General features: G+C 33.8%; 2 protein-coding genes across 2 annotated transcripts; both read left to right on the top strand.

The window, feature by feature from the left end:
• Positions 1-1,596: 1,596 nt before the first annotated feature.
• Positions 1,597-6,228, top strand: LOC108221597 (uncharacterized). The gene is made up of 14 exons (XM_064094001.1): positions 1,597-1,624; positions 1,711-1,900; positions 1,974-2,094; positions 2,176-2,370; positions 2,464-2,699; positions 3,228-3,944; positions 4,035-4,175; positions 4,252-4,314; positions 4,465-4,620; positions 4,702-4,853; positions 4,950-5,303; positions 5,619-5,796; positions 5,923-6,054; positions 6,214-6,228. The coding sequence occupies exons 2-14, from the start codon at positions 1,724-1,726 to the stop codon at positions 6,226-6,228; spliced, it is 2,637 nt and encodes an 878-aa protein (XP_063950071.1). The 5' UTR covers positions 1,597-1,624; positions 1,711-1,723.
• On the top strand, positions 6,138-6,879 carry LOC108203919 (uncharacterized). Its single transcript, XM_017373123.2, has 3 exons — positions 6,138-6,292; positions 6,387-6,584; positions 6,687-6,879. Exons 1-3 carry the CDS (start codon positions 6,266-6,268, stop codon positions 6,810-6,812), a joined length of 351 nt encoding a protein of 116 aa, XP_017228612.2. The 5' UTR covers positions 6,138-6,265; the 3' UTR covers positions 6,813-6,879.
• The last annotated feature ends 8,356 nt before the right edge of the window (positions 6,880-15,235 follow it).

Raw genomic sequence — 15,235 nt, 5'->3', positions numbered from 1 at the left:
ATATATTGTAATTTGTTTTTGTGAAAGCATCAGGACTTTAGATCTGGTTCTACAGTGGAGTCATTTCATCAGTAATCCTGACAGCTATGTGTTATGTGTAAAACAATGTTTCTGTTATAGAGTCAATTTGAGTTGTTGTAATTTGGTTATTTGAAAGCATCAGGAATGTAGAACTGGTTCTACAGTAGAGTCATTAGATCAGTAATCCTCAGAGCTAGGTATTATGTGAAAAACAAATGATTCTGTGATAGAGTCAATGTAATATATTGTAATTTGTTTTTTTGAAAGCATCAGGACTTTAGATCTGGTTGTACAGTGGAGTCATTTCATCAGTAATCCTGACAGCTATGTGTTATGTGAAAAAAAAGGATTCTGTGGTAGAGTCAATTTGATTTGTTGTAATTTGGTTATTTGAAAGCATCAGGAATGTAGAACTGGTTCTAAAGTAGAGTCATTAGATTGGAAATCCTCAGAGCTAGGTATTATGTGAAAAACAAATGATTCTGTGATAGAGTCAATGTAATATGTTGTAATTTGTTTTTTTGAAAGCATCAGGACTTTAGATCTGGTTCTACACTGGAGTAACATCAGTAATCCTGACAGCTATGTGTTATGTGAAAAAAAAGGATTCTGTGGTAGAGTCAATTTGATTTGTTGTTTTTTTGTTTTGTAAGATTATCAGAAATGTTTAACTGGTTCTACAATAGAGTAATTGTATTAGTAATCCTCAGAGCTATGTTTTTTGTGAAAGACAATGATTCAGTAACAGAGTCAATTAGAATTGTTGTAATATGCTTTTATAATGAAACAGAATTGTAGATATGGTTCTACAGTGGAGTCATTATATTAGTAATGATTATAGCTATGTTTTATATGGAAAACAATGATTTTGTGATAGTGTAAATTGCATATCACTGTAATTCATCAGGATTGTAATGCATCAGGATTATAATGTATCTGTAGTTGTTTCTATTAAATATTTTCAACACACTGACTGTATAATACATCGCAGGACTTAAAATAAAATCCGGAAAGAAGAGTGGAAGCAAAGCATCAGGACTGAATAAAAATAAAGGAAAACGACTACGAATAATCTGTAGAACGCGTCATGAAGGACAACTGGACACAAAAAATTTTGATGAGTATATGAGGTAAATTATTTGGCACATTATAACTATTAGGCAGTTTGGTAATTTTGGTAACCTATAACATGTTTGTTATAGGTTGATTTTGAAGATTATACCAGAAGAAAGGAAGACAGGATGTTCGTTTTTCGACCCTATGTTCTTCATATCATATATGGATGCAGTTAAAAAGGCAAAGAAAAAAGATTGTACTGCAATTGAGAAAAGCAATGTGTGGAAGTGGATAAAGAAGCAAAAGATATTTGCTTGCAGATATGTTTTTGTTCCCATCTGCCAAAGGTATATAACAAAAACGTAAGACCTATAAATTATTTTACTGCTCCTAATGGGGTTTAATCATTTGACAGTAATCATTGGAATCTTCTCATACTCTGCAACTTGGGAGAAGATTTGGAGATGAATGAAAAAAGTCCATGTATGCTGTTATTGGACTCACTTCAAGAAACAGAACCAAAGAACCTAGAACCGTGCATCAAACAGTACAATCTCTATTTGATTAGTATTTTAGAATTTAATGATTTATTTATGACGACTGTGTTGTTTTAATAGGAACTTTTTCATGCAGATTTGTGTACCAAATGTATAAGAATGAGTCAGTACAAGGAACTGATGATGTTTTCCAGTTCGATTTGAGTATTCCAATGGTTCCTCAACAGGATGACGGTGAAAAATGTGGATACTATGTTCTTTACTATATGTTCAAGTTTTTGATGTCTTGTCCAGAAAACTTCAACATTAATGAACATGGTGGCTTTGTAAGTATATATTATTATTTAATTATAATATATTTTTGTTAACAAATAACAACCAAATTAAAATGTTTAACAGATGAATAGCAGTTGGTTCACAGAGGAAGAGATGAACAACTTTTTCAACAATCTATCATCAGAGAAATTGCATACTGACCAAATGCAAGCTTCAGAAGACATAATTGTGGTCAAGGAAAAGAGTATGCAAAATTCAATCTCATTAATTTAGAATAATATAATCACTTTGTTGGATTACAATTGTGGTCTTTGTTGATGCATAGATCTTTCAAGTAATATGGAAGTTGATGGCCAAAATGTCGATAATGAAATTGCTGCTGAAGAAATTGAAAAACTTTCTAAAGATGAAGAAGAGGCTGAGATGGTGGTACAATGTGAACCTATTCGTTCACTAGTTGTGTACACTCCAGAGAGCTCACAGGAGCAGCAAGAACCCAACCAACCAACACCACCTGCATGTAAACTTCAATTAGAATAATATTTTTTATATTGTATAATAAATAGTGCTATCCAGATTTCTTATGTCTAACACTGTTTGTTTTTGTAAACAGCTGAAACAATTGCCACTCATGAAAAAGATGGCAAGGAAAAGCTGGCTGCTGCTACACCTTCTGTGAGAAAATCTCCAAGGCTACAACCTATAAAAGAAGATGAAGAAGATTTCTCTATTCATATTGTCGACCCTGAGGGAGGAGAAAATGCAGACAAGGGACCAGCAGAAAAAGCACAAAGAAAAGTAAGGGCGACAAAGAATGAAGGTGTCAATAAAAGGAAAGCCGTAGAAGAGGTAAATAGTTACACTATAACAGTACTTGTTCATTGTTCATCCCATTTTACAACAGTAGAGATATAAAATATACATGGTTTCTATTGTATAGTACAGTTACACATTTGTAAAAACATTTAAATGGTCTGATTCTGTAACATAAGTAAAATAGTGCCAATTTTTTAATAATTATAGTTGGTTCCACTTTAGAAGCAAAATTAATGATTACTGATGAATACATCAGGATTACTGATGAGTGCATCAGGATTACTGATGACTGCATCAGGATTACTGATAGTCATCATCTCAGGTAGTAGCACTGTTAAGCTATTATTCTAAGATGAGCTTTAAAAATATTTGATTCATACGGATCATAATGATTACTAATGAGTGCATCAGGATTACTGATGAGTGCATCAGGATTACTGATAGTAATCATCTCAGGTTTACATTCCACAGTAGAACTGTTGAGCTATGTTCTAACATGAACTTTAATTTTTACAACATAATATTTAATATTTAATGAGCTATGTTTAATATTTGATACAGGTACAACATAATAAGGAAAAGAAATTGAAGAAAAAGGTGGAAGCAGAGAATGAAGATGAAGAAGTGGAAGAAGAAGAAGAAAAAGATGATGATGAGAAACCAAAAAAGATTTTAATCCGTGCTTATCCATCAACATTTTCAAAAACAATCTCAAGGCTGTCTGAAGCTCAAAGGCAGTGGGTGAAATCTGCTGGGTTTGGTGCACTCCTTCATTTTACTCTTGGTGAGGAACTGCCACACAAGACAATAGTTAATTGCTTATGGTGGTTCGAGCACAATAAATGTGAGTTTGGTCTATTCCCAAATCGGAATCTTAAAATAACAGAGGATGATGTTTTTGACATAATTGGTCTACCCCAAGGGAAATTGGATGTTAAACTTGAAGATTCTAAAGATAAAATCCAAAGCTGGGGCAAACAATTTAAAGAAAGGCAGCCAAGCAGGATCACTGAAAAGATGTTGCGTGAAAAGATTGCAGAGTCTCGTGATGCCGATGAACATTTCAAGCAGAACTTCATGATTCTGATGGCTAACCTTTTCATCAGAACAGATAAAACGTCCTTTGTTTGCCTCAAAATCCTGAGGTTCAGTGGTAATTTTGACAATGCAAGAGACTACAATTGGTGCAAACTTGTGATACAAAATTTGAAAGAGGCTCATGAACAATGGTGGAATGATCCAAAAACACAATACACTGGTTGTTTTGTTTTTCTTCTTGTAAGACACCTTGAAACATTTGATACTCTTTTTTACTATATATGTATAACTTCTGCCATCGTCTCTTATGACTTTCTATTTTGTCTGTAGTACTTTTATCTAGCTAGGACAAGCCATCCTGATGTTAGAGTGAAGAAAACATGGCCTGCCTTTGTTGGCTGGAAGAATTCATGCATTGATGACAGAGCAAAGAGGGAGGGTCTTGATAATAATTTTGGTTATGGAGATATTGTAAGTAGATAGTCTATATTCTTTCTACATATAGTCATGAATATAAAAAATGCCAATTATTTATATAATTATGCAGGTTCCAGAATTTGAAACTCCTGATGAAAGCAAACAAAATGATGTGAACTCTGAACAGTACAAGGTATAAAAATAATAAAAAATGAAGATGATTCTATAGTAGAACCACCATATTAAATATAACTGTTTTTGATTATGTATCCTTTTTAACTTGAGTTTTTGTTTATTTCCATAAATAAATGAATATAAATGATGTTTTTATTCTATAATACAGGGTGGGAACAGCAACTTCACCACACCTAAAGAAACATTGAAGGGCGTAGGACCCAGTCAGCTGTTTTCTCCACAAGACAATGTTGATGCATCAATATTGTCAATTGCAAGAGATGTTGAACAGAATCACAATAGCACTGAGGTGCTCACAGAGGATGTAAGAAAATTTATTAGAATCAAGTAATTTACTATAGATTCATAACTATGTGCAAGTACTAACATACATTAATGAAACTAGGAGATATCGTCAAGATTACAGCATCATTTATCACAAATGGAAAAGCTGAAGAAAGAATTTGGTGAAACACTTGACAAGGGGAAACAGCTGTTCCCAGAAAGTGATAAAATGAAAGAATATGAACAGAGGTTTGAAGAGATGACAACAGGAAGGTGAAAGATTTAAATAATACTTTTACTACATAACTTTCTGAACATAACTTGTTTAGATAGATTCTTAGAATTCTTTTTTACTCTTTGGCAAAACAGTATTGATAAAGGCTGGGATTTTTTCACATACAAAGACTGGAAAACATTTGACATTTTAATGCTCCCGGAAAATGAAAGGGCTTTTAATAAGATGCACGACATAGATGACTTTTTAGATGATTTAAAATTAGGGGGTCAGGTGGTTGATAGTAATATTTACACAAAACATATTACTAGGAATGAGCCAAGCTATGCTGCATATGGACTCAACAATCATCTGAAAAGGGTACTCAAACCAACTGATCATCAGAAGTCTCCATTCAAAATCCGAGGGATTGATCTCAACACACAAAGGTTCAGCAAAGATGAAGAAGAAGTATGGAGCTGGATTAATGGAAGAAAGAACCGAGCAATGTGAGTATATATTTAGTATACATTTTAGTTTCAAATAGCAGATGGTTATTGACTATAATGACTCAATCGTGATTTATAAAATATTATGATTCAGTGTTAGAGTCATTTGGAAACCATTCCATTCCTTTAAGTAATGATACATGACAAGTATTTGGATACTGACTGTATTTCACAGCTGTCAAATAAAAAATCATCAGTATTTTGATCCTGACAGTATTTCATATATATATATATAATCCTGACAGTATTTAATATGGTTGACACTATACTTTGCAAAAGCAAAAGCTAATAATTGACTCTGTTTTAAACATGCAGGATTGAGATATTCCTCTGGAACAACGTTACTTGCTTGAAGCATCACATTCAAAGCCTACAAATTGGAAAAGAAGTGTTGTTCCATGTTGTTGATGCTTATACAAGCATACTAAACGAAGATGAAAAATTCAGAGCAGCAGAGTCTCCTTATAGGTTTTTCTGCAGTACAATGGTGACAGTAAGTTAATCACAAATAATCTACAGTCTGTTATTTCATATTCCATGTTATATATTATATCTGCAGAACTCATATTATATGTTTAGAATTTTTATTAATAACTGTTATATGTGTCTTTAATGGTAGATGGGAAATGTGGTTAAAGGAAGCCAATTGGTAGCAAACAGTACTGATCCAAATCTAACATACATGAAGTTCAAATCCAACATGGATGCAATTTTGTTCAAGCACAGAGTTGATATTAATCATGTTGATCTGGTATATACTCTATCCATATTTATCATTTATAACAATGTGAGATTATTTCCTATTTTCATATTTAGATTGTGAGTAAATATATTTGTTTTTTTTTCAACCAAAGATCTTCTTCCCAATCTTCTCTGGAAACCACTTCTACCTGATATGCTTCAATTTAAGGAAGATTTGTGTTGACATAATTGACAACCGAAGTGGAGACCGTGTAGATATCATGTATGATGGAATACCTGAAGCCCTGGTATGCAACTTTTTCCAGTTTTAAATAAATATAGTAATTTATGTTTTATTTGATTATATTAACCAACTATTATATTTTTAACTATACGTTTCAGCAAGAGAACTTTGGGTTATACATGGCACAGAAAAGCCCAAGAAAAATCAAGTTGTTAAATAATGCTCCAGTGCAACGTCTAGAAATGAAATGGAGAACTTCAAATAAGAATGTAGACTCTGGAGTGTTTGTGATGCATCATATGGAAACATATATGGGATATACTCTGCGCAACTGGGATTGCAAATTTGCTGCGGAGGTTGGATGCAAAACTAACTTTTGTTTCTAAAATAATTTCAAGTTTGGATTAGATATGTGTTTTTTTCTCTTTTATGACCATTTGTGACAATCATATTTACAGGGTATTGAACAGAAAAGGCAATTGGAGAAGGCAAGAAAAATATATGCTGCAAAGATTGTCTACTCAGAAATAAACATCTTGAAAGACCACATGAAAACAGAGATAAAGTTTGTTAATCAGAACTAGACTAGACTGAACTTGTAAAAATATATTGATTAATCTTGGATAATTGTGTTGCATCAGTATTTCTGTTCCTGAAGTATTTGAATACTGACTGTGTTTCACATCTGTCATATTAAGATCATCAGTATTTTGATCCTGACAGTTTCATACATGTAAATAACTCTTAACACATAATTCTCTTGTAGAATTAAATTTGTGAATCAGAAGTGGACTGAGCTTGTAAAAATATTTTGTTTAAGCTTGGTTAATTGTGTTGCATCAATATGTCCATTCCAAACAGTACTTGGATACTCACTGTGTTTCACATCTGTCAAATTATAAATCATCAGTATTTTGATCCTAACAGTATTTCATTTATGTATTTTAACTCTTAACACATGGTTCTCTTGTAGAACCAAATTGTCATCATCAGTATTTTACTTTTAAGACATGATTCCCTTGTAGAATGAAATTCATGTCATCAGTATTTCCAATCCTGACAGTATTTAATCCTTAAGACATGATTCTCTTATAGAATCAAACTAACATCATCAGTAATTGATTTTTAACATATTCTGTATGTTCAAAAAACATGATTCTCTTGTAGAATCAAATTTAAATCATCAGTATTTTTGGATCCTGACAGTATTTAAATCTTAACACATGATTCTATTGTAGAATCAAATAAACGTCATCAGTATTTAATCCTTAAAGACATGATTCTCTTATAGAATCATATTTGACATCATCAGTATTTTGGATCCTGGTAGTTTTTCACAGCTGTCAGTAATTCAATCTTAGCATCATAAGTAAATTGAATTTAAACACATTAACTTTACTCATCAAAACATGATTCTTTTGTATTTCACTGAAAACGAAGTCAGAATTCAGAGAGTCTCTTGTTTTCTTTAAATAGAGTTTCATCTCAGTTTACTTTTTCTCACTTCTTCATCACCATCTCACCATGTCTGCTAAAGATCTTCTCGCCGAGTTTGATAGGGCAGTGGAGTCTGATCCTCCGCCACTTATGCCAGATCCGAACGCGGTTCCTCCGCCTCCTCCTCGCCCAACCTTAGGCGAACTTCAGGTCCTCATCACCGAGCTTCAGGCGAGGATAAGGATGCTTGAAAGGCGAAACGACCGCCTTGAAGACAAAATAGATGAGCTGCAGGAAGAAGTGAAGGAGTTGAAGATGGAGAACTCCTTCTTAAGGGATAAAACTGATAACGACTACTAAGTCGTTTGCTTGTAACTTTTGCTTGTAACTCCTCGCCCCATCACGGGCTTCTATTAATGAAAATATTTCCATTGTGTAACTTTTACTTCTTTCGTCTTCGACTTTTATTTTCATAGCAATCGATGATTATACCATTGGCTTTTATACTTAATCAACCACAATAGATTAAAATAAATTATTCAAAAACACAACATACCAAAAAAGATTAGATGCAATCAAACATTCATTTTTCATTAATAATAATATATTTAAAAAAGAAGACAGTACATAAAGGAAGACCTATCTAGCCCTATCAACTAGAAGACTCTTCCTATGCCTTCTTCTCCTCCTCCTCCTGCTTGTGGAGGATACTGGACATCATCCCCGCGAATCGAACGATCCATTCGCGGCGTCTGATGGCAGCAAGCCTCCTTGCCTCGGCTTCTTCACGGAGGCGCTCCTCATGAAGGTAGCAGTTCATTGTCAGAAACTGGACCTCGAGATGTGTCTCGAAGTCCATTTCTTCAACAACCTCATCAGGGAGGCTGAGAACATGGTAGCGAACACCCCAAACAGTGACGCTGAAGCAGCGCTGGCAGATGCGGACGGAACCGTCAGAGAGAGACATTTTCAAAAAACAAAAGGGTTGGAGAAGAAGATGAAAGGTTTTAGATAAGAAAGGGTTTCTGATATGAGTGTTACAGTAGGCTTACATGCATGCCTTTTTATAGAATAGTGTATTAAAGAACTGAAGAGACATTTATTTAAAAGGAGGAGGAACATTTAATCAATACGTGTTGGGAAGAAGCATGAATACTGGTGCAAGTAATTATGATTCCGTAACAGAAGCAAAATTATGATTTTCATTTTCATCCAAACGACCGTTTATATTATCTATGATTTAAATTAGTAATTATGAATAAAACAAATAATTTAATAAAAACCATGTATGATTTTATTTAGTTTTAAAACTTATCTTTCTTAAAACCAAAAAAAACACAAAAAATTATTAACAATTGTAATAATGTTTTTATTTAAATAATAAAATATACAGTAGGAATTAATTATTCTAAAACCCAAACCATAAACCCCAAATGTTAACGATTTCAAATTTATTTATTCCTCCTACGTCTCGGCTTCAGGGCCTTCGGCCCTTCAGCCTCGCCTTAATTAGGGTTTAGGATTGAGGGTGTAGGGCCGGTAGGCCCTACACCCTCAATCCTAAACCCTAACCGTCGGGCAATTTAATATACAGTAGGAATTAATTATTCTAAAACCCAAACCATAAACCCCAAATGTTAACGATTTCAAATTTATTTATTCCGCCTACGTCTCGGCTTCAGGGCCTTCGGCCCTTCAGCCTCGCCTTAATTAGGGTTTAGGCTCGAGGGAGTAGGGCCTACCGGCCCTACACCCTCAATCCTAAACCCTAACCGTCGGGCAATTTAATATACAGTAGGAATCAATTATTCTAAAACCCAAACCATAAACCCCAAATGTTAACGATTTTAAATTTATTTATTCCGCCTACGTCTCGGCTTCAGGGCCTTCGGCCCTTCAGCCTCGCCTTAATTAGGGTTTAGGCTCGAGGGAGTAGGGCCTACCGGCCCTACACCCTCAATCCTAAACCCTAACCGTCGGGCAATTTAATATACAGTAGGAATCAATTATTCTAAAACCCAAACCATAAACCCCAAATGTTAACGATTTTAAATTTATTTATTCCGCCTACGTCTCGGCTTCAGGGCCTTCGGCCCTTCAGCCTCGCCTTAATTAGGGTTTAGGCTCGAGGGAGTAGGGCCTACCGGCCCTACACCCTCAATCCTAAACCCTAACCGTCGGGCAATTTAATATACAGTAGGAATCAATTATTCTAAAACCCAAACCATAAACCCCAAATGTTAACGATTTTAAATTTATTTATTCCGCCTACGTCTCGGCTTCAGGGCCTTCGGCCCTTCAGCCTCGCCTTAATTAGGGTTTAGGCTCGAGGGAGTAGGGCCTACCGGCCCTACACCCTCAATCCTAAACCCTAACCGTCGGGCAATTTAATATACAGTAGAAATTAATTATTCTAAAACCCAAACCATAAACCCCAAATGTTAACGATTTTAAATTAATTTTATTAGACTGGTTTCTTGCCTGTAAGACTAAATTTATTTACCAAATGCTAAAAATAATTATTACAAAAAATTCATTAAATAATATTTATTTAAAATTTAAATTTAAGTAATAAATTAAGAATTCCTTTCCCCTAAACAAATAATTCAAAACAAACAAAAGTGCGCTAATTTTAAAAAAAACAAAGAAGCGGGAAAACCAATCAGCATTTATCAGAAAGTACAGAACCAACTTAACACACTCTTTCATAACTTCCACTCCACTACACAATCGACGGTTTTCAAATTCAATTCTCCAACTAAGCTTTCTCATCTCTTTCAGATTAACATCTTCAATCTTCAAATTCTAGTAAAATCTAAATCACATTTCACTAACTTCATCAAAATGCAGACCTCTCCTTTCATGAACACCAAGTGTTCGATAAAAAGGTACGAGTTTGCCCCAAACAATTTCTGTGCTCCTTTAGAGAAATCTGTGTTTCCTGATGATTTTCATATCATTATAGACTTTTTGACTTGTAGTCCAATTTATTACGCATTGACTCAACCTACTAAGGTTACTTTCAAAAGTGTAATGCAAATTTGGAGCACTTTAAAGTTTATAAATGGAGGCCAAACAGAGAAATCAAAATTGACGTTCAATTACAATGGCAAGGAGTATGTCATCACACCGGAGGTGGTGGAGGAAGCACTGCATCTTCCAAAATTAGAAGAAAAAACTCCAGAATATATTACAGCTGATGTGCTTATTGCGTTTTTGAAATTACTGGGATATAATGGTGATCCTGACAGGATTGGAGTACTGCAGAGATCTCGCCTGAAGAAGCAATGGAACTTGTACTTTGATTGTATGACTAGATGCTTCTTGAACAAGGTTTCAAACTTTGATGCTATTCCATCAGGATCACTTGAAATTGGGTATTCTCTTATCTACAACACTGTGTTTGATTATGGAAATTTCATCCTTAACTTGATAGGTACTAGAAAAGAGGATAAGCTTAAGTATATATGTTATGTTAGGTTTTTACAGTTGATTTTCAATCATATGTGCCCCTCTGCTGATTTTCCTGATGACGAATTAGTACCTATTAGTAAGATTTCAGAAACAGGGATTAAAGCCATAATAAATGGTGATAAGAAAAATAATTTAGAAGGTGAATGTTTTGTTCCTAAAGAAGTGTGGCAATTTCTTAGCACAAACATGACAGAAAAATATAATTTGGTTACTACTAGTGTTCCATCATCAACTACTGATATGGCACTAGACAGTTCACCAATTCGTCAAAGCCCAAAGAGAAAAATCAAGGACATCTCCAAACAGAAATCAAAAGTAAAAAAAAAGAAGGTTGTGGCATCAGGAATGGCATCAGATAATAAAAAAAAAGAGATGGACTCAAGAGATACACAAATGCAGAAACCTCCTAGAAAAAGGAAGCTTAGAATTCTGGATGTTGATTCAGATCGTGATGAAAGCACACCTCCTTCAGTGAATATCAGCAATACAGAAACGATTGATCCTGCAAATTCTGGGAAAAAGGCAGAGACCAATGTGTATAAGAGGAAAAGACTTGTGAAGTGCTCAAACTACGTTCCTACATTACAATTCAATGAACTTGTTGAGGAAAAAGTCAATCCCCTTCCTGAACTTGATGAAATGATGATTCAAAACATGAACAAGACAACTGAAATTGCTGACACTGAAGAACGGATTATGACGCAAGAGGTTTCAACTCAATTACAGGAAGCAGCTGGAAATTTGGATATGGTCATTTATCAACCTCTAATCAGTGTGAACCCTATTCATGAAGTTCCTGTAGAGAAAAATCTTCAAAGTAAGAATTTAAATATCAAGCATGATTTTCATTAAATGGTTTATTTATATAGAATGGATAATTTTATATGATTCAATGCATACTCTTTTTGCCAAACCGTTATTAGTATCAAATTCTATATGTATTTATAGATTTTTTCATATGATTCTATAGTATAATCATCTCATTAAGATAATTTCATTCTATGTCAGTTCCTGATGAGGATATTCATCAGGAACTGGTAACAGCTCATCACTTTTGGAGAATAAAAATTTATATACAATTTATAGATTCTGTAATAGAAGCATTCATATAAAGAATTTTGATTCTATCATATGATCATATAATATAATCACCTAATTAAGATAATTTCATTCTATGTCAGCTCCTGATGAGAATAATCATCAGCAACTGTTAACATCTCATCAGTATTGGAGAATACAAATCTATAAACAAATTATAGATTCTGTAATAGAAGCATTCATATACAGAATTTTATTTCTATCATATGATTCTATAATATAATCATCTAATTAAGATAATTCCATTTTATGTCAGTTCCTGATGAGAATAATCATCAGCAACTGTTAACATCTCATCAGTATTGGAGAATACAAATCTATAAACAAATTTATAGATTCTGTAATAGAAGCATTCATATACAGAATTTTGATTCTATCATATGACTCTATAATATAATCATCTAATTAAGATAATTTCACTCTGTCAGTTCCTGATGAGAGTAATCATCAGGAACTGTTAACAGATCATCAGTATTGGAGAATAAAAATTTAAAAACAATTTATAGATTCTGTAATAGAAGCATTCATATACAGAATTATGATTGTATTATATGATTCTATAACATAATCATCTCATTAACATAAATTTCATTCTATGTCAGTTCCTGATGAAGCTACAACTACAACAAAAACGGACAAAAATGACAAGGGAAAAAATCCTATTGTCGAAGATGAAGATGTCCATGACAATTCTGATTCCTCTGAAGATGAGTCTGACCCAGAGTTGGCTGAAGTTCTTAGAATTTCAAGGAAAAGTATTTCTGGAAGCAGCAGCAAATTTATGCAAGAGCAAATATCTTTTGACAGCTCAGACTTAAAGAAAAAAATGGAAGCAACAACAACACTACACCAAGGTCTTAGGTCTGAGCTCAAAGATTTGCATACTGTAACAGATAAGCTTCAAGAAAATATCAAATCTTCAGAAAACACTTTCGCAACAAAAAGTGAGATGAGCACTTTGTCGATGAGAGTAGATAGTCTTGAATCAAAGTTCACAGATATTACAGGGAAACTTGATGAAATTCTTCAATTGCTCAAAGGCAAGAAGGTAGTTACTCCAGAGGGCATTGAAATGCATGATTCAGGAGTTCAAACTGAAAAGGAAATAAACACTGATGCTGCTGAACCAGTTTGTTGGGATTTAATCCCATGGTCTTATCAACATAATGCTGATCAAGCAATTGATAAAGACGAGGGGGAACATGAGAAGCTTATGGAAAATGATGAAAATGTCCAGAAAGGTACTAATCATTCCTTTAATTCTGACTTGTATTTTTGTGAAAAGTTGTAGAAGATATATGCGTGTGTATGTGTTTTATAGGTTTGGTATGATTCTACATGCATATATGTTTTTAAGATTTAATTATTTTCATAATTTACATTCTATATACAAATTATCTAATCAATTTGATTTATGTGTGTTATTTAAAAGTTTAGGTTGTGAATCATATATTTTAAAATTATGGTTCCAAGGTAGAGGCATTAATGTTCTTTTGTGAAATAATTTATGTATGAAATTAATGTTTTTTTTTGTTTTAAAATTAATGTTCAGTAATGCAATCAAAATTTGTGTAGTTGTGCTTCTACAATAGATGCATATGTATATCATGCCTTTATTAAAAATTGATATTGAGGTTAACGTAGTTTGTGTATAAATTCAAGGTACTAATGATGATGACAAGATAATTGATAATACTGAAGAGGCCGCCAATTATTTTCAAAAATTCAAAACCAATGATGGAGAAGAAGTCTTGCTGTATGCAAGGACTGAAAATCCTTGTGTCAGTGGTTCGAATCCACTTCTAAGCGGGCGAAGGGTCCAAAGGCCGGGAGCGAGCCGGATTTGAAAATGAAAGTTAAAGAGTAAGCCAAAAAATGTGAGCGCTCCTGCACTATAGGCTTTTTTTTGGCGTCGCCCTATCTTGCTGGAGGCAGATAAAAAGCGGTTGATTACTCAGATTGGTTCTCGCGTCCCCGTGCCCAAAAGGATGGGCGAGTTCGGTTTGAGTGTTCATCGATCGGGTGGATCTATATGCTCCGGGGTGGTGAGACGAGGTGTAAACAGTGAGAAGGCTCTGAATATAAATGAACAAAGAGCAACAACTGTTGCTATGGCTGAAGATAATCCAGGCATGAGTGAGGAAGAATACAGGATACTTCAACAAGAAAGGTATAATGAATTGCAAGCTGGAGAAGGTCAGAAGGATTCAGGAAGAGGGAAAGGGAGAGGGAGAGGGAGAGGAAGAGGAAGAGGAAGAGGAAGAGGTCAGAAACAAAGCAAACAAAATGATTCAAATGAGGAACCAGTTTGTTTGGATTTAATCAGTTATCAAAAAAATGATGATCAAAAAATTGATAAAGACGAGGGGGAAAATGAGAAGGTTCTCCTCAAAGGTACTAATTATTCCTTGAATTTTGACTTGTATTTTTGTGAAAAGTTGTATAAGATATATGCGTATGTATGTGTTTTATAGGTTTGGTATGATTCTACATGCATATATGTTTTTAAGACTGAAATTTTTTTCATAATATAGATTCTATATACAAATTATCTAATCAATTTGATTTATGTGTGTTATTTAAAAGTTTAGGGTCTTAATCATATTCTTTAAAATTATGGTTCCAGGGTAGAAGCATTAATGTTCTTTTGTGATATAATTTTTGTCTGAAATTAATGCTTTTTTTTTTTTTAAATTAATGTTCTGTAATGCAATCAAAATTTGTGTAGTTGTGCTTCTACGATAGATGCATATGTATATCATGCCTTTATTAAAAATTGATGTTGAGCTTAACGTAGTTTGTGTATAAATTCAAGGTACTAACGATGATTACAAGATAATTGATAATGCTGAAGAGGCCGCCAAGTATTTTCAGAAATTCAAAACTAATGATGGAGAAGAAGTCTTGCTGTATGCAAACAGTGAGAAGGCTTTAAATATAAATGAACAAAGAGCAACAATTATTGCTATAGCTGAAGATAATGCAGACTTGACTGAGG

Source organism: Daucus carota, chromosome 5 (assembly GCF_001625215.2).
Source record: "Daucus carota subsp. sativus chromosome 5, DH1 v3.0, whole genome shotgun sequence".
In the NCBI taxonomy this organism is placed as follows: domain Eukaryota; kingdom Viridiplantae; phylum Streptophyta; class Magnoliopsida; order Apiales; family Apiaceae; genus Daucus; species Daucus carota.
Note: the sequence above shows the minus strand (reverse complement) of the source record. Positions and strands in the feature narration are given on the sequence as shown.

Excerpts from the sequence above, each read along its gene's own strand:
- LOC108203919 (XM_017373123.2), top strand. The coding sequence starts at position 6,266 with ATGTATGATGGAATACCTGAAGCCCTG. Across the intron at positions 6,293-6,386 it reads ATGGAATACCTGAAGCCCTG|CAAGAGAACTTTGGGTTATA; the intron begins GTATGCAACTTT and ends TATACGTTTCAG. Across the intron at positions 6,585-6,686 it reads ATTGCAAATTTGCTGCGGAG|GGTATTGAACAGAAAAGGCA; the intron begins GTTGGATGCAAA and ends TCATATTTACAG.
- LOC108221597 (XM_064094001.1), top strand. The coding sequence starts at position 1,724 with ATGTATAAGAATGAGTCAGTACAAGGAACTGATGATGTTTTCCAGTTC. Across the intron at positions 1,901-1,973 it reads TTAATGAACATGGTGGCTTT|ATGAATAGCAGTTGGTTCAC; the intron begins GTAAGTATATAT and ends AATGTTTAACAG. Across the intron at positions 4,621-4,701 it reads CTGAGGTGCTCACAGAGGAT|GAGATATCGTCAAGATTACA; the intron begins GTAAGAAAATTT and ends TAATGAAACTAG.